Source organism: Pelodiscus sinensis, chromosome 2, assembly GCF_049634645.1.
Source record: "Pelodiscus sinensis isolate JC-2024 chromosome 2, ASM4963464v1, whole genome shotgun sequence".
Taxonomy (NCBI): domain Eukaryota; kingdom Metazoa; phylum Chordata; order Testudines; family Trionychidae; genus Pelodiscus; species Pelodiscus sinensis.
The window spans coordinates 247532947-247552270 of record NC_134712.1 but is presented as its reverse complement, the minus strand read 5'-3'; the positions used below and the strand labels follow the sequence as shown (position 1 = coordinate 247552270).

The following is a 19324-nucleotide window of genomic DNA, read 5'->3' as shown; positions in this document are numbered from 1 at the left end:
AGCGATCCTGGGGGGCAGGACTTGGGAGCGCTGGCGGCGAGGGGGGTCCCCCTGTCTGTCCGATGATCCTTCTGCCCGCCCGTCCCCTGGGCTGTGGGGGTGGCTGGCTGTCGGGGGATCCCGCCCGTCCAGCTGTCCCCGCTCCCCGGGGCCGGTGTATAGGCAAAAAGTGAAACCTCTCTGTTTTTGTGACCGTCACAGTTTCTGTCATACATACATGACATTTGGTACAACTGCTCAGGAATTGCTACCTTTGCTGGCTGGTTGCAACAAATTCAGAGGGACTGTGTTTTTTGGTAGAAAAAAATCTCTCAATTTGCTACCTCCTGGCTAATGGACTCAGGGGATGCTGGGGTTTTGCCTTGCGCGGGGCCTTTTGCTCCTGGTCCATGGGTCACAAATTCAGAGGGACTGTGTTTTTTGGTAGAAAAATCTCTCGTGGTTCGGTCGCTGCACCGGCGGGCTGCCAGGGGGTCCCGTCCATCGTCCCGGGGCCGTGTGTGTGTGTCGCTCGGGGCGCGGGGCGGAGCGGGAAGCGCAGCGGATCCGGGGCGGGAGGGGGAAGTTGCGAAAGCGGCAGGCAGGCAGGCGGCGGGCGGCGAACCATGGACCCGACCCCGGCCGGCTCCGGCTCCCCCAAGCCCGGCGCCCCGGAGCCCCCCGAGCTGGAGGCGGTGCCGCTGGTGGCGCTGAACTTATCGGTGCGGCGGCGGCTCGGGCTCTACCTTAACCCGCGCGCCTCGGTGGCCGCCGACTGGGCGGTGCTGGCCGAGGAGCTGGGCTACGAGTACCTGGAGATCAAGAGCCTGGAGGCGCAGCCCGACCCCACCGCCCGCCTGCTGGACGACTGGCCGGCCCGCTGCCCCGGCGGCGCCACCGTGGGCCGCCTGCTGGCGCTGCTGCGCGCCCTGGGCCGCCACGACATCCTGGCCGACCTGGGCGGCCGCATCGGTGAGAGCCGGGAGCGCCTCCCGCTGCCTTCCCCTCGGGGCCGCTGCTCCCCCTGCGCCGCCCGCCTCGAGCCCTCCGGCCTCCCCCTCGGAGCGGGGCAGCGTGAGCCCGGACGGGCCTTCTGCTGCGCCAGCGCTGCCCCGAGCTCTGTTTGACAGCTGCCCCGAGCGCTCCTGAGCCGGGCCCTGGCCCTGTGCGTCTCCCGGGGGCCGCGGGAGGAGCTTGGGTGGCTTGGGAAAGAAGAGATCACACGCGGTGATCGCCTGACTGCATCTAAATAGGTTCTGGTGACGTTATAGGATCCCTGCTTCTTGGGCTGAACAGAAACAAAAAGCAACTTGCAAGCCCTTCTAATGCAACCCCCCCCTCTCGTCCCCCCAAGGAATGAATAGGTTAGTGTGTCTTAGGGCTGGGACAAGATCTGTTCCATCCCCAGTGACAACTGGAATAAGAAAGTTGGGACAAGTTTTGTTTTGTTTCCCCCCTGAAACTCAACATTAGTGTTAAAGCTCTGTAAGCATGGCTAGGTTTTGAGTGTGAACTGCTAACCTGGGGTGGGTTTAGTTTTGCAGAACTTGTTGGTTAATTTTCGTTATTCCCTTGTAAACATTTTGAGACTTTCTTGTTAATTAGAAAGTCTTATTTAAACTGGTCAGTTAAAGGACCACTGTCCTGAAATGTATGTTCCTTTGGGGAAGCTAAACCTATTGGCATCTGTAGAGAATTATAAATAATTTGAGAATACCACATAGGATACAGCTTTTGCTAGGAAGATACATTTGGGGGCCTAACCATAGTTTGAGTGATGTGCTTTTGGTTTGGCTTGTTGCTGTTCTGCTCTGAAAACTGTGATCTATTCACTGTGCTTCTCTGATTTTTTTTTTCCATATCACACTTGCTCAGTTTTAAATGGGAAAGAGAGAGCCTCATATTTCTGGTGGTAATCCATGGGATGGAACCCAGACTGACTGTCAGAACCCAGCCTGAATTTGCAGACCTGTCAAACTGAGCAAACTTTACAGGAATCCCTCCAAGCTGTTTTTACAAAGTGTTCTTTAAGACAGAACCATGCTTTAAATGTAAAGAGAACCCAAATGACACTAACTGGAATTGAAGTTTTTATCACCTAAATATTTCTAAGGTCTCTTGACTCACAAGTAATGCTTGACATCAAGTGTCTCTCCAGTTGTACGTTTTCTGGGTTACTAGTGAGGAAGTGAGAGATCTAATTTCACTTACATGCTGAGAAGAAATCAAGATGGAGGACTTTACCACCACATCTTGCAAAACTAGTGATCTGGAGTGGAGATTCTCACAGGTACCTCCTACTCACACATGTATTTTGAGGATTCTCTGCTGCTTTTTTTTATAGAGAATTGTTATCAGTGTTATTTGCCATGATCCTCAATCAGACTTTTTCTTTTATTTGAGGATCATAACAAGCAGCAGATAATTCTGGCTGGGTGAGACAGTTTGAACATAAAACCCAAATGAAGTGGCAATTAAGATACTCTTAATTCTGGCACTGATGCGCTTAATTCAGGAGCTGCCTTTTCAGTTCTCCTTGCCACCTTAATACCTACAGTTTGGTTCAGGGAGAGGCACTGAGTCTGAATCTCGCACATAGCAGAATTGTTTTAACTAGATTCTAATGAGAGAATGGTATAGTAAATTTCAAATCAATAAAGGCTACATTGAGAAAGACCTCAACTCTTCTGGAATATGCTACTCAGTTTCACTTTTGTTTCTACTGCTTCTCTCTCTTTCCTCACATTTATTTCCAGACTTCAACTTATGCACGCTTATTTTGGCCCCAACAGCCTTGTATTCATTGAACTTTTTGAAACTTTGCACTTTTAGGCTACATCTACACTGCAGAGTTTTTGCGCAAAAACGGCTGTTTTGGCACAAAAACTCGCAGAGTGTCCACACCTCAAGCGTGTTTTTGCGCTAGAAAATTTGCAGTATAGGTATTTCTCTTTCTACAAGGAATAACTCCTTTTTGAGCAAGAGATATTGTGCAAAAAGGTGTGTGTGGATGGTCAGCAGGGTTTTTTTGCACAAAAACAGCCTATTGAAACAAACACAGGTGCCCTGGTGGCCATTCTGTTAAAGGCAAACAGAGCTTTCTTGCGAGAGAGCGTCCATGAAATTGCTTTTCCTATGCACTTTTACAGTGTGGACATGCTCTCGCACAAAACTTTTTGCGGAAGATCTCTTCCACAAAAAACTTTGTGCACAAGAAGCCTGAGGTGTAGATGTAGAGTTAGAGAGAGGTAAGGAATTGATTAGCTCTATATATACAAACTTGCAGAGGGACAGGACAATAGGGTTGAGGTCTGTTTTCTTTCTTTCTTTCTTTCTTTCTTTCTTTCTTTCTTTCTTTCTTTCTTTCTTTCTTTCTTTCTTTCTTTCTTTCTTTCTTTCTTTCTTTCTTTCTTTCTTTCTTTCTTTCTTTCTTTCTTTCTTTCCTTCCTTCCTTCCTTCCTTCCTTCCTTCCTTCCTTCCTTCCTTTTCATATTTTAAATAAAAAAGTCCAATTTTTATTTTTTTTTAATAATTGATTTTTATCCACCCTGTTTATAGGCTAAACATTCTAAATCTACAACAGTAAACTGTTTAATACCCAAATAAAACTTTTCACTTGAATAGAGACAGTGTAATTAGCACTATTCTGCAGTGGGTTTATCTAGATTTTCATGTGACCTTTTGCACTATAGTATCTGAATGCCTAATTCTGCAAACGATTATCAATTCTGATTCCATCTCATAGAAGGATGGTTTAGATAAATCCTGCGTTTTGACAGAGAGTTACACCAGATAACCTTAGCAGTTCCTTCTAACACTAAGATTCACTGATTCGTAGTCAGTGTTATATATATCTGCAAATTGGTTCATTACATTTATTATTAGATTTTTGTGAACACAGCTCCCCACAAGCCTCTCAAGCTCTATATTTTGGCCCTAAACTACCTGATGGGGTTTCGTTAAGTATTGAAAAACGATTCAGCTACCCTTCTGAAACATTAAGTATTGGTTAGGGACTCAAAGGGTGCGTCTATACAGCAGGGCTTAACTTGAAATAAGCTACGCAAATTGAGACATGTCAATTGCGTAGCTTATTTTGAAATAGCTTACTTCGAAATTGGGAGCATCTACGCAGCACTTTTTTCGAAATAGAGCACTCTTCCTCCAACTTCCCTTACTCTTCGTACAGTGAGGGTTACAGGAGTCTGAGTAAGAAGTCCTCCAGCTTGACAGAAATTTCAATATTATTTTGATATAACTGCCTGCCGTGTAGACGCAGACTAAGTTATTTTGAGATAACACTAGTTATTTGAAATAATGTTGCTGTGTAGATGTACCTAAAATGGGCCACAACAAAAGGAAAACATGGAGATGTTAAAATCTATGGAATCACTTCCCTGGTGATATTGTTAGGTATGGACTTGATCTTGTCAATGTATGTTCAGGCTCTCCACCCATATTATACCTTTATCACCAGTTACCAGTCAAGATTAACACAGGGTTTTTACACAGGGTGGCTGGTAAAACAACAACTTTCTTTAACACAACACCAAATTAAGTGAAAAGACACCTTAAAGTTTGGAACAAAATACAAAATCTGGATGTCACAGTGAAACAGGCGTGAAACTGGAACCCAAAATACAAGTAACAAAAACCAGGGCAATACAAATAAGAGGGGATTATATCGCCATGTTCTCTGTGTTCAGAGACAAGGTACGCAGACGTCTTAGGAGAGGAGAAAGGGAACTCAAGGAAGTAGATCAGTGTCGAAGCTCAGGCAGAGGGAAGGTCTTCTCCTGTCTTTCTTTAAATCTTCTCTTCTTGACCTGCCATCCTGCATGTGATATGCAAACTGGGAAGCAAGTGATGGAAGAGAGAGAGAGAGAGTGTGTGTGTGTGTGTGTGTGTGTGTGTGTTTGTGTTTTGAGGGATCCATCTGCCTGGCCTTACTGCTGGTACCTTAACCGCTATAAGAAGTGGGGACCCAGGATTGCTCCACCACTGGAGACTGCACCAGACTCCCTCTTTGGCTGGAGATTTCCAGTCTGTCAGTGGTGAACAGAGACTAGTCTCCTGCCTCTGGCGGCCTATTGAACTGACAGCCTGCCCCGCTACAGGTGAGCTGTGGCTCCAGCACCACAGAGGTGCGCAGCAAGCCCTGAGGGGAGGGTGGACTGCCCTTATAAGGTCTCTTGTTGCCGCCAGGCAGATTAGGGTCAGGTGACCGCACTTTTCCCGCCTTTTCCAGGCACGGGATGGTGACAGGGAGGCTGACCACCCTTTCAGAGGGAAAATCAAAATGATGGACGAAACACTGGCACCCCTTCCCCAACAATATTTGCATACATTTTATGTGCTGCTCAATAAGGAAATAACAACACTTAAGTAACACCCCTTGTCCAGTCTCTCAGTGCATGCTACAGACAACTAATGCTCCTAAATTAGTTTGCCTTAACGATGTAAGGGCCTTTGACTTTCAAGTCAGAATGATGCTGAAAGACTGGGCTGCTTTTTTGTGTATTGTTTAGTTACCTTTCAGAGAGTTGCTGCATTTACAGAACCTCAGCAGCATGACCAGCCTCAATGGAGCCTTTTATGTGTCTTGCAGAAGAGGACTGTAAGAAGTACCTACAGAGGAAAGAGCAGCCTGTGCAGGTGCCAGCAGTGGACAGCAGTATCCCAAAGACATTAGAGATGTCGGGCCTCACTACCAGAGATGATCCTTACGGTAAATAGTCATCGATTTATTGATTTAATAAGAGATATATTCTGCTAGGGTTTGCCTTCTGTGGAATAAGCGCCTGTGAGAAATACTGAGATCCATTTACCTCCCTTCCTATGCATATACATGGCACCCTGAGTCTCTGACCAAGTCTGGGGGATAAGATTGAAACACTCTGAAAGGGAGGATGGGCAGTTGGGCAAATGTAAATGAGGATCAGAGTGTGGTAGTGCAATTAAATACATAGAACTCTATGCAGTTTTCTAGGTTTAAGGCTCCTGCTGTACGATGTTATGCCAGTACCTCTTTCTGGATCTAAATTTTCATTCATTTGGAAGGAAATGTGTTCAGTTGAGTGGAATCACAAAGCCCCATTTGCCAATTTAGGCCCTGAGCCAGGAGGGCCCTGAGCCAGGAGAAAGAGCCAAGCACTTTGAATCCTCTGGGGCTCTCCAAAGGCAAAAGAGTCTGCCTAAGGGGTTCTGATTTTAGTACAGCCAGTCCCCGAGTTACGCGGATCCAACTTAAGTCGGATCCGCAGTTACGAACGGGGCTTTTCTCGCCCCGGAGGACGGGAGCGGCGAGATGCCCAGATGAGCCACAGTCCCACCGCCCGCGTTCTCCGGGGCAAGAAAAGCTGCTCCCCGTCTCCCTGGTCTGCTGGTCAGACCAGGGAGATGGGGAGCAAAGCCTCGGAGGACGCCTGCAGCGGGACAGCCCAGGCGCGCTGCGGCTCTCCCGCTGCGGGCGGCCTCCGAGGCTTTGCTCCGCGTCTCCCTGGTCTGCTGGGGGGAGAGGGGGTGCAGCTAGTGCCCCCTCCCCCTCCAGCAGACCAGGCTTTTCTGCCCACGACGCCTGGGGTAGAGCAGCTGGGGCGTTGCTGGCTTGGTCCCGCAGCGCCGCTCCTTGGCGCTACTGGACTAACCCGGCAGCACCCCAGCTGCTCTGCCCCAGGCGTCCTGATTCAGCCGCTGCTGGTCAGTTTCAGCAGCGGCTGAATCAGGACGCCTGGGGCAGAGCAGCTGGGGTGCTGCTGGGTTGCTCCAGTAGCGCCGAGGAGCGGCGCTACTGGAGCAACCCAGCAGCACCCCAGCTGCTCTGCCCCAGGCGTCCCCAAGTCAGCCGCTGCTGAAACTGACCAGCGGCTGACTACAGTAAGCCCGAGGCAGAGTTGCTCTGCCCCCGGCTTCCTGGAATCAGCCGCTGATCAGTTTCAGCAGCAGCTGACTTGGGGACGCCTGGGGTTCTTAAGTTGAATCTGTATGTCAGAACTGGCATCCAGATTCAGCCGCTGTTGAAACTGATCAGTTTCAGCAGCGTCTGAATCTGGACGCCAATTCCGACTTACATACAGATTCAACTTAAGAACAAACATACAGTCCCTATCTTGTACGTAACCCGGGGACTGCCTGTATCTGGACAGAAAATGCTCATACTTTCCTTACCCTGCTTGTAGAGCCTGATCCTTCACTACGCTGTTGCGGTTTTATGCTGGCACAACTCCACTGAAATCAGTGTTGTTGTGCTGCTGTAGAACTGGAGTTACATAGCAACAAATTGAGTCAATAGAGGTTGGGCACCCAATTGTGAAAAATGCGAGCCTTAAAATAAGGCACCTGAATCTGGTTGGGCACCAAATAAATAAATAAAGGCCTTAATGAGTGCTGCGGGTGGGTAACTCAGGTAGGCCACTTATTCAGGTGTCTAACTTCTGATACCCAAGTTTGAAAATATTGAGCTGTCTTCTACCCATTAGACTTGTTTCTCATATAACTCTCTTTGTGGCATGTCTATATTTTCCAAAGCCGAGGGCTTGCCTGATACGATTGTATGATAGTGCGTGTAGTGATGCTCCTAGGTGAAATGTCTGCAGGGACTTAGAGCTCTGGATTTAGAAGCATGAGACTCTAGTACCTGAACTAACGGAGAGACATTCTCTCAAAAGCTATAGCCAACTCCTCAGTCTCTGTAGGAGGACTAGCCAGTATAGGGAGAAGAGAGTCTCAGCGTGTTCATGTGGGTTATGTGACATTATGAATCAAAGACTCCAGCACCTGAAGAGTGAGCAGTGGTTGAATTTATATTCACTTATTATTGCCTGTGTACAATTGTGAATGGTTCCAGGGAACACGCCAGAGCTGTTTGATGCCTTCATCTGTTACTGTCAAAAAGACATCCAATTTGTCCAAGAGATGATCCGAGAGCTGGAGCAAACGGAGTTCAAGCTGAAGCTGTGTGTGTTTGATCGGGATGTCCTGCCAGGGTCATGCGTGTGGTCCATCACTAGCCAGCTCATAGAGAAACGGTAAGTGGGAACTGGCTGTGAAGGAAGTATTTGCTAGATATTTCCAATGCTAGATTTTAGGTAGACCAAAAGGTGGAGAGACTGGAGAGGGCCTAGAGAAGAACAACAAATGATTAAAGGTCTATAGAACATGACCTGTGAGGGAAGACTAAAAGAAGTGAGTTTGTTTAGTTTGGAAAAGAGTAGACTGAGAGGGGACATGATAGAGGTTTTAATGTACTTAACAGAGTATTACAGGGAGGAGGGAGAAAAATTATTCTCCTTGACCCCTGATGATTGGAGAGGAAGCAATGGGCTTAAATTGCAGCAAGGGAGGTTTAGGTTAGACATTAGGAAAAAGCTTCCTAACTGTTAGGAGGGTTAAGCACTGGAATAAGTTGCCTAGGGAGGTTGTGGAATCTCCATCATCGGAGATATTTAAGAGCATGTTAGATAAACATCTATCAGGGATGATCTAGATGGTGCTTGACCCTGCAGTAAGGGCGGGGGACTGGACTTGATGACCTCTCGAGGTCCCTTCCAGTTCTAGTGTTCTATGATTCAAAGGAGAATTGTTTCCATGGGACTGGATTTCACCCTCCTCTTGGTGAGCATGGAGGATGGGCTAGAGAGGCAGGGAGACTCCACAGTGGTGTCTTAGTTTCCTATTTGCCATCTCAAAAAAGGAAGATTGGGGTGTCCCAAACCTGTGGCTCAATAGGGCTCACCAGGCAGAACTGTACTTAGGCACCACTGGTCCCTGTGCTCTTTTCTGCTGCTTGGGTACCATGTGATCACTCAAAGGCAGCTGTGAAGGTGGCCTAGAAGCAGATAAAATGCAGCCCCAAGCTATATCAGCTTCTTCCCTGACAGATTTCCATGCAGAAACCCAGTGGCTACGTCTACACTGGCAGCTTCTTGCGCAAGAACTGTTTTGCAGAAGAGTTCTTGCGCAAAAAGTCTTCCACAAGAGCACGTCTACACTGGCATGTGCTTTTGCGCAAGATATGAGTTTTTGTGCAAGAGCGTCTGGCAGTGTGGACACTCTCTTGTGCAAGAAAGCTCTGATAGCCATTTTGCCATAGCGGTTTCTTGCGCAAGAAATTCATGTTGCCTGTCTACATTGCCCTCTTGCGCAAGAGCTCTTGTGCAAGAGGGCTTATTCCTTGTGGAGAGAGGAATAACGCTTCTGGAAGAAGCCCTGTTTTCCGCAGCTGTACTGTAAATTTACTTGCGCAAGAACGCGCGTGCAGTGTAACACCCGGCAAGTTTTTGCGCAAGAACAGTTGTTCTTGCGCAAGAAGCTGCCAGTGTAGACATAGCCAGTAGGTTTTCAAGAGACAGTGCTGTAAAGAGTCACTCTGGCCCTCACCCCAGGATTCAGAGCCCTTTTGCAGAGTTTGAGGGGGAGTTGTATCACAGAGGGTTAATTTCCCTCCTTCAGATAGGAGGAGATCTGTCTGGGAAGAGGACCCTGTCAGAGCCTCTGTGTGGGGGAGATGGGTGAACTTACCCGCACTAGTTGTTTTTTCTTTATCTAGTTGATTTGACCACCCCGTGGATGAAAGTTATTTCTCTGGGCAGCTAATATAGCTACTTATGGAGCATGCAATCACCTTGGGGCAGCCAGGGAATTGAGAAGAAAGCTGTCTTCCACCTAAGATACTGGATATGCACAGGGGAACTTGAAAGTTACACAATCAGTGGAAAATTAAACCACTTCTAAGATGTCTCCATGGCCAACTGTCTGGATTTTCGAAAGATCCTTTCAGGTAGAGGAGGTTGTTATGGTAACATCTCTACACTCCAGCCAGGATCAGGGCCCTATTGTGCAAGATGATGTACAAATACACAGGCAGATGATGTCTGCTCTGAAGAACGTGCCATGTAATTTAAGACAAGACACAGCAAATGAATGAGTAATGAGTAGATGGAGGCTGAAACTAACAGTACTGATGTCTTCTAGTTCTGTAGCTTAGTGGTAGCTAGTGCACAATTTGATGGTTCCACATTATTGTAAGACTTCTTAAAAAATATACGTCAATGTCAGTGATACACACCTGATACCAAAGTATGAGATCGTATTAAAGACTGTATCATCCAGCAGTCCCATACACATACTGGAAGATTTACCTGGCATTGCTTGGGTCCTTCAGGGCAGGGGGCTGCCGGTGGGATTGGTGGGTTCAGGAGTCAGGGCAAGGATTGGGGTGCTCAGGGCAGGTACTGGGGAGGGTGCGGGAGTCAGGGCAGGGAGTTGGGACGTGTGGGGAGCTCAGGACATGAGGTAGGGGTGCAGGACTCAGGGCAGTGGGTGAGCGGATTAGGGCAGGGGTCTGGGAGGTGTGGGAGAGCTCAGCACAGGGGGTAGGGGTGCAGGAGATGGGGCACGGGGTGGGGAGCTCAGTGAGGCCACCTGCAGTGGTGAGGATGGTGTGGCAACTGCTGCCCCCCTGGTTCCTCCTTGGAAGGCGGCTCCTGGAGGGCTCAGGGGACTGAGGCTGCATGGCCTGGCCCTGGCCCCCAGCAGTGCTCTTGGGGGGCTGGGGCTGTGCAGCCTGGCCCCAGTCCCCGGCGGTGCTGCTCTGGGGTGGCAGGGCTGCTTGCTGGTGGGGCTTCCGCACTCCCCATCCAGTGTTGCGGCCAGAGGGGAGGAATTTGGAATGGGGGCCCACCTACCTGGACCAGTGGTCGGCAACATGGAAAGCCCTGACCCCAGCTGGCCACCTCTTCCTGGTGTAGCTGCTCTCCCTGTGGTCACTCGGGAGTATCGCTGGCCCCCACACTTGCTGCCCTGAGTGGTCATTCTGCAGTAGGGATGTAAGTGACGAGTGACTTGACTAGTTGCTTTCCCACCCCCTTGCTGCCTCTAGTAAAGAGGCAACAAGAGGGGGGAGCAGGAGTCAGTGGTGGGAGGAGCCAGCTTAAAAGCCGATTCCTCCCCAGCACCATCTCCACGGGGGGGGGGGGGGGGGGGGTGGAAGGGAACCGGGCGCAAGCTGGGTATCAGTTGATTCCCAGCTTGCATCTGGTCCCCCGCACTGCGCTTGTGCTTTTTAAATGTATGAAGAGACGCCAGCACAGTGGGAGGGACCAGGAGTGAGCTGGGGCAGGTGGATTGCCAACTCACGCCTGGTCTCCCCCACGGCACATCAGCCTTTTAAATATATTAAGAGCCTGGTGTTAAAAGGCAGGGAGCTAACTCCGCTGCGGTTCTATTTCCCCTCCTTATCAACTTATCGACTAGTTGATGGATTCCATTGACTAGTCGATCAGTGGATTAAACGCCATTTAACATCCCTACTCTGCGGTATAACTCTCTCTCCTATCAGCTCCCTCCCTTTTTGTATTATGGAAAACAATCCCATTCTAGGCACATTCAAACCCCGACCTTGCTTTAAGTTATAAGAGGAAGCTGCATACTGAATTTGGTGGTCCTAGCTCTTGCCATTTAGGAGAAGTTCTTGAATGAACAGATTCATGGATGGACAGAAACATGGATGGATAGAGGCCCAAACTCTCTAAAAATATATATATAGAGAGAAAGCTGTAAGTGGAGTAACAAAACTCTTCAGATGTTATTGACAATAGACTAGGAACATTGATTCTGGTTGCATATTTCAGCATAACAGGTTTATAAAATATTTATATTTTCCAGCAAGCATGAAAAGCTTCTGTTTTCTTTAGTTAATAACCATTTAACCATTTTCCTCTGCTCTCTTTTTAATTCCAGCTGTAGGAAGATGGTGGTTGTTATTTCAGATGATTATCTGGAAAGCAATGCATGTGATTTCCAGACCAAATTTGCTCTTAGCCTTTCCCCAGGTAAGAGAATTCAGATGATGCATTAAGGGTACATTTTCTCATAAGTCATAATAATGTATCATCAATGTTGCTCTTAATTATTTGTATTACAGTAGCATCTAAAGGGCCCAGTTTATAAAAAGAACAGGGATCTATTATTCTCAGGGTATGTCTAGACTGTACCCCTCTGCCAGCAGTGGGATGTAGATTAGGCTGGGCGAAATAGCTAATGAAGCGGGGATTTAAATATCCCATGCTTCATTATCATAAAAATTGCCAGTGCTTTTTTCCGGCACGGAGCTTTGTCAGAGAAAAGCGGCAGTCTAGAGGCTGATCTATCGCTAAAGAAAGCCTTTTCCGATAGATCCTGTATACCTCACTTTATATTATTTTATGGCAAATGTTTGCACTGTAAAAATGATAAACCAAAGAGACAGTATTTTCAATTCACTTCATACAAGTACTGTAGTACAATCTCTTTTATTGTGAAAGTGCAACTTATGCATTGCATAACTGCCCTCAAAAACAAAACAATGTAAAACTTTAGAGCCTACAAGTCCACTCAGTCCTGCTTCTTGTTCAGCCAGTATTATAGCAATCTTGGATGATCACCTTATAGCAATCTCAGATGATGACTCAGCACATTTGTTTTAAGAATACTTTCAACTGCAGATTTGATAAAACACAAAACAGTTACCAATGTGAGACTTCTAAAGATAGCTACAGTATTCGACCCATCTTGGAGAGAGGAGTTGTGGTGAATTCATTCAGAAATCTTAAAAGAGCAACACTCCGATGCGGAAACTACAGAACCTGAACTACCAGAAAAGAAAATCAGCCTCCTGCTGGTGGCTTTTGTCTCAGTTGATGAAGATGACCAGGGTCTGCAGCTCTTTGAACCCATCATCAGCATGGATGCTTGTCCTTTGGAATGGTGATTGAAACATGAATCCTTAGCGCATCTGGCATGTAAATATCTTGCAGTGCTGGCTGCAATAATGCCACTACAACACCTGTTCTCACTTTTACGTGGCATTGTAAGCAAGAAGCAGGAAGCATTATCTCCTGATAACTTGTTTGAGCATTTGGCTGAACAAGAAGTAGGACTGAGTGGACTTGTAAACGCTAGAGTTTTAAATTGTTTTATTTTTAATACAGTTTTTTGTACATAATTCTACATTTGTAAATTTAACTCTCACAATAAATACTTGTAATGGGGAAATTGAAAAATACAGTACTTGTAATGGGATAATTGAAAAATATTATTTCTTTTGCTTTTTACAGTGCAAATATTTGTAATGACAGTCAAGCGAGCACGGTATACTTTGTATTCTGTTGTAATTAAAATCAATACATTTCAAATGTAGAAAACATCCAAAATATTTCAATAAATGGTATTCTATTATTATTTAACAGGACGATTTTAATCGCAAAATTTAATGTTTTTAATCACTTGACAGCCTAGTAATGATGCAACTTTCTTTACCCACATGACTGTTTGGATTATTTCAGGTGCTCGCCAGAAACGGCTGATTCCGGTCAAGTACAAAACCATGAAGAATGCATTTCCAAGCATTTTGAGGTTCATTACAGTCTGTGACTACACTAATCCCTGCACCAAAAAATGGTTCTGGACAAGACTGGCAAAATCCCTCTTGCTCCCATGAGGCAAAGCTTCCTGAGCCAGGTGCCTTTTGATTCAATATAGCTGTGCCTTCAGAAAAAAAGAAACGCCAACTTCCAGGTATAGTTTATACAGTCTTTCAACATGTCAGAACTTTGATCCTTGCAATATTGTATCTGGGGCCTGCAACAGACACTCAAGTGTTATCTGAAGGGATGCTTACTTGCATTAAATAGGGAGTTAATTTGCAGTAAAGGAGTCACAATGCACTTCTCAAGGTGGGTAATTTGAAATGACCAAGCCATCAACATTGAACAAAAATGTTATATGGTGTTAAACACTGTTCCAGGGCTCTGGTAGTTTTATCTGAGGATGATCAGGGGGATAGTTTCTCTTCTTAATCCCTGGTAAAATCTGAGGGCTGGTTGCTGACCAGCATGAAATGAGTTTGGGGTCTCAGTTTGGTTCCTTGTGGACAAATGATGAATGCCACAAAAATCATCGATATTACCATCCTGGTTGGCAAGGAGGCCACGTATTGAACTACCCTTTTGTTCCCTAGCAAGAACCCCTCCAGATCCAGGTTCTAGCACACTAGTAGGAGAGCTTGCTTTTCTGCTGTCCAGAGTGTACTGCTCTTTGGCTGTATGGACTCCACCTGTAGGACTCTCTTTCTTTGTATTTAATAAGTATTGCATTTATTTTAATATTGTTAAATATTTAAAAGAATTAACCGAGTTCCCATTGTTTTTTGCAATATCTGACTCTTGAGAAATGACGGAAGTGAATTTATTTTCTGTTGAATATTTTTTCCTCAGTTTTTGGTCTTTTAAAATATTTTAGGTCCTATTCCAACCTGTTCAGAGTTAGTTATTGATGTAACTCCCTTATATCTGACATCCTCTGAAACAGCCTTCCAACTTGGATCATAGAATCATGGAAGATTAGGGATGGAAGAGCTCTCAGGAGTCATCTAGTCTAACCCCTTTCACAAAGCAGGACCAACCCCAAGTAAATCATTCCAGCCATGGCTTTGTCAAGCCAGAACTTGAAAAATTCTAAGGATGGAAATTTTACCACTTCCTTGGGCAACCCATTCCAGTGTTTCACCACCCTCCTACTGAAATAACTTTTCCTAATATCCAATGATTGGTTCTTTGTTAAAAACAAAAGCCAGAGAAAAAGACTTACTAAGTAACGAGGGTATTGCTTGTAGCATGTGATGTCTGTCAGTCTTTACTCATATCCCATTTAAGTAAGTGATGCTATTAGGTCAGCATTGGAAATCATAGATCCTATAATGCTTACAACAAATAATTCTCACATCAGTGGTTCACTCAGAGGCCAGGTCTACACTAGACCTAGAAGGTCGGGTTAAGATATGCAGCTTCAGCGACATAAAATGTCTTCACAGAGGGAGGCAAATACTCCCATCAGCTTCCCTCATTCCTTACGACTGTGAGGAGTACCAGTGCTGACTGGAGCCGCCCTCAGCGTTTGAATGGGAGAACTGAGCTGAAAACTTTGTATGTGCAACCCCCCTAAATCATTTGGCCTCTAAGAATCTTGCACAGGCTTTGGAATGTCCCAGTTACCAAAAGGCTAAGTGTCTGATAAAGAGTGCCTTAAATTATAGATCAGACCTACTTAAAAAATAAATAGTAATGTTGCTTTAATGTGAACACATATATTTTAATTAATATATTATAATACTATGATTCATTAATCAGTATATTTAAATCTAAAAGCTGTCCCCAGTTGCTTACATGAATGAGGTTAGGAGCATCACTGTTGCTGTTGTAATTGTTACATGCATAGTGTTGGTCTAAAGCTCAGAGGCTTCGTGGGATCCAGCCCTTATAGAAACTTGGGTTTGGGTTTTTTTTTCAAAGTGACACTTTTAAAATAACCTGTCAAGGTCTCACACAGGGTTTCAGTAGATGTTTACTTTTACCAGCAATGTGATTTTACTGTGCCTATGCATCTGTATTTGCTTGAATTGATGCATGTTGGTTCATTCCTTCAACCACTGATTTGCTATTGATTTTGTAGCTTAATATGAGTTACTCATGGACATTTTCAAAGAGTAGCCAATCATCAGGTTTTTTCACTGTTTATTGCGATGTTAAATATGTTGAGTTCTTGTAGAAACATCTATGTCTGTGGGTACGGCTAGACTGTGGTATCACGAAAAAGACTGAGATATCCTGGTATCCCGAAAAAACTCCGCCATGTCTAGGGAATGCATTTGCTCTTCCGCTTTCTTTTGCAGAAGAGCAAACGTGCTCTTTTGGAAGCTCCTGTATTTCTCGTTCCACGAAGAAGAAGGGGGCTTCTGAAAGAGGGGATTTTTTCCGACATTTGGCCCAGTCTAGATGGGTCAAATGTCAGAAAAGCCTCTTCCAACAAAAGAATCGGAAAAAAGTATGCAAAATGCAGAGCACATTTTGCGCACCTTTTTCAGACAAAAACTTGTGGTCTAGCCGTACCCTGATTGTCTGTCTTTAAAGGATACTAAAGTCTGTTCATAAGATGTATGTTCATACATATTTTACCAACTTTTTGCCAGTAAATCTCTTGTAATAGACAAGCCAACCCTATCACTGTTAACCTCAAATTACTGAAGCTTGTTAATGCTCCTTGCATCAGTGCTGGGGCCCATTTTTGGATGGGACTGCAAAACGTCTTCCCTACTCTGAGATCATCCTGCACAGGCTTGTTGTGGGAATTTGCGAGTTAACTGCTCTTTGTGGATATAAATGTATTTCCCAGTCCTCTTGTCCTCCAGCTCTTGGTGCAGAAGTGAAGCACAGCTACTAGTCTTGCTATTTCAGCACAGTTTTGAAATGTTACTTATATAAATAGCCTGGAATTCTGGTAGGTCTCTGCCTGCTTGAGGGAACTGGAGTGATTGTGTTGGTGAATATTAGCACTGGCATGTGTTTCACAAACATGAGCACACCAGCAGTGGGATTGAACCTGATACCTTTGGATCTGAAAGCATGAGCTTCTGTTGAATGAACAATTAATTCCAAAGGCGGTAGCAGAAACGTGAGTCTTCATCGGCCAGCCACTAGGGGGACACAGTAAGCCACAATTGACTTAATGAACTAGACCTTCTAATCCCTTTGGCTGGTAGGGGAGAATTGTCCCCAATTCATAGAGGGGAAACTTGGGCACAAAAAATTTAAGTGATTTATCCAACATTGCACCATGAGTCATTGGCAAAGCAAGGACTGAAACCCACATTCAACATTGACTCCAAGTGTCCTGTTTTAGAATGAAATGTGTATGCACACAGTGAACTCTTTGGGCAGGACTGATTTTACATGTTTGTACAGTGTCTTCTGTGATGGCCCTGATCTCTGGTTTTCGCCTATAGCTGCTACAGCAATGCAAATAATAAAATCATGCTATACCATATTAATAGTTACTAGGTGATTCAGTGATCTCTGTTGAATTGAAAAGATGCTGTTTTTGCAAAGAAAGAAACAGCAGCATCTTTATAATTTCTAGTTCACCGAACATACCCAGATGAATTTACCATTCCAAATAACCATCAGAGATCTCATAGCTTAGATAAGACCATATGGTCACCTAACTGGTCTGTGCTTCAGTTTCTCCACCTCTCCGGCTCAGTACAAAGTACTGTTAATGAATGGGATGTGCATGTACTCAACAACTTTTTAAAATCATATGAAAAGTTTTTAAGTAGGCTAAAATAACTCATTGGGATGAGAACTAGCAATCCCAGAAACATACGGTCTGGAGGTTTAAATAGGTACATCTGTAATATGCTATATGCCAATGTTCACAAACTTTTTATGCTCTGCCTTACCCAGAATTGTAATCTGTGTGTATCTCCTCTGCGGGCTGGGAGCTGAGGCTGGGACCGCACCAGGGATCACAGGGTACACCTGAGGTCATGGGCTGGGAGCAGAGCCATGGCTGGGAGCAGGGCAGGGTCAGAAGCTGGAGGCAAGAGGAGGGCTGGGCTGGAATTTGAAAGCGGGAGCCGTGAACTGCAACGTAGCCACATCATGGTTGGGGATCTCATCTGGAGCATCGATTGGGAGCAGAGCTCGGCTGGGTGGTGCTCTCTTCCCACCCTCCTTTGGGGAATGGCCCAGGTTCCCCCCAAATGTTTCTCCTTGCCTCGTATGGGAGATTCCTGACAGTTTATGGACCACTGCTGTATGCTAAAGTAACCTCAGGATCCTATGTACTTCTGAATGTGTCTTATAACTGTTCTGAATGTGACTTCTACGGAAGCCATGACATCTTATTTATTTTAATTGCAGTTCAATTGCAATGGTGTGTGATGCTTCACTTCTGCCTCCTCCTGTGCAGAGGAAGAGACAAATCCTGAATATGCTTTTAAAACATTACTCACAAACGATGTCAGTTCTATTGCATTTATAGTCTCACATAAAGTCAATCATCGCTGTGCTTGTTGATATCAAAACACTTTGTATATTTTCATTTTTTTCTGTCCATTCTCATGTTTTATATCAACTGTTCCAATGGATGGTTGTTGTTTTTTTTAAATTGCTACTTTTACAATGGTGCCAAAAAATAAAGACTGAAGAAAAGCAATGGGATTTGTGAACATGCTGTTTCTGTATCAGAGAACACCTGCCTTTATAGGGAAATATGGTATCGGGAGATAACTTTTTTCAGAAACCAACTATTCCTAGATGAGTCCTTTATTCGGTAGTGTGTAGTTCCCCACCTCAGGAGGAATACTACCAAGAAATTAGGCTTCAGCGAAGTACAGTTATTCTCCAGATCTCATTCTTCACTTGACGTGATGTAGTCTCCTCCCTCCCGCATTGCCTGTAGCCAGCCATCTCTGCTAGCTGGCCTGTGAGGTGGTACCAAGACTATGCTTCCTCCCCCCACATGGGCTCATGCCCTCTGTGCCCAAGTAGGTCACACATAGCTATGCAGGACTGTGGGAGGCTTGCCAGCTTTAACCCCTATGCAGCCACTTAAGATGCAGTCTACAATTAAGTGAATTCACACACACAAACACAGCACCTCTCAGGATCAGGCCTTGCTTTTCAAAAGTAAGAAATGGAGTTTTGTTCCCATATCAGGCTAGGTTACACACTGAACTTGCATGTTGCTATCACATAGTTTGGTTTGCCATGCTGTGGTGCCCAAACATGGATGATGCAAAGCAAACACCACACAGTTGTGTGGCAAGCTTGTCTGAGAAGACACTGGAGCAAACAGTGAACTGATGGCATTTATAAAACGCAACAGTAGGTAACATCTTCAAAAGTCTCCTAAATCCCTTTTGAAAATTGGATGCGGGTTCATAAGTCACTTAGGTGACTGCAAATATTACAACTTCTACTTTGGCTGAAAACTGAATGGCTACCTCTACACTGGCGGCTTCTTGCGCAAGAACTCTTTTGCGGAAGAGTTCTTGTGCAAAAAATCTTCCACAAGAGCACGTCCACACTGCCATGTGCTTTTGCGCAAGAGCATCCATGGCAGTGTGGATGTTCTCTTGCTCAAGAAAGCTCTGTTGGCCATTTTAACCATAGGGGCTTCTTGCGCAAGAAATTCATGTTGTTTGTCTACACTGCCTTCTTGTGGAAGAGCTCTTGTGCAAGAGGGCTTATTCCTCATGGGGAGAGGAATAACTCTTCCGGAAGAAGCCCTGTTTTACAACACTATACTGTAAATTTACTTGCGCAAGAATGCTCGTGCAGTGTAGACAGCAGACAAGTTTTCGTGCAAGAACAGCTGTTCTTGCTCAAGAAGCTGCCAGTGTAGACATAGTGTAACTGGGGGTAGAATTAGGTTGTCAGGTCTTATGTTTGTGGGGTGGTTTTTTTTTAAGGTCTGTTCAGACTCTTGGCTGATGAAAGACATCTTGTGCTTAGAATACAAACTGGAG

At 45.4% G+C, this 19324-nt stretch overlaps 1 protein-coding gene across 2 annotated transcripts; it reads left to right on the top strand.

Annotated features, from left to right (window-relative positions):
- Positions 1–543: 543 nt before the first annotated feature.
- Positions 544–18009, top strand: MYD88 (MYD88 innate immune signal transduction adaptor). 2 transcript variants are annotated; one of them, NM_001286912.1, is given in 6 exon segments: positions 563–951; positions 5588–5707; positions 7826–8006; positions 11719–11810; positions 13302–13476; positions 17715–18009. In NM_001286912.1, coding segments are annotated over 5 exon segments (894 nt in total). In that variant the 5' UTR covers positions 563–605; the 3' UTR covers positions 13457–13476; positions 17715–18009.
- The last annotated feature ends 1315 nt before the right edge of the window (positions 18010–19324 follow it).

What these genes read in the sequence shown, in the direction of transcription:
- MYD88 (XM_075919733.1), top strand. Translation starts at nt 606, where the DNA reads ATGGACCCGACCCCGGCCGGCTCCGGCTCCCCCAAGCCCGGCGCCCCG. An exon ending in CGACCTGGGCGGCCGCATCG is followed by an intron (nt 952 to 5,587) that starts GTGAGAGCCGGG and finishes TGTGTCTTGCAG; the next exon opens with AAGAGGACTGTAAGAAGTAC. An exon ending in TGCTCTTAGCCTTTCCCCAG is followed by an intron (nt 11,811 to 13,301) that starts GTAAGAGAATTC and finishes GGATTATTTCAG; the next exon opens with GTGCTCGCCAGAAACGGCTG.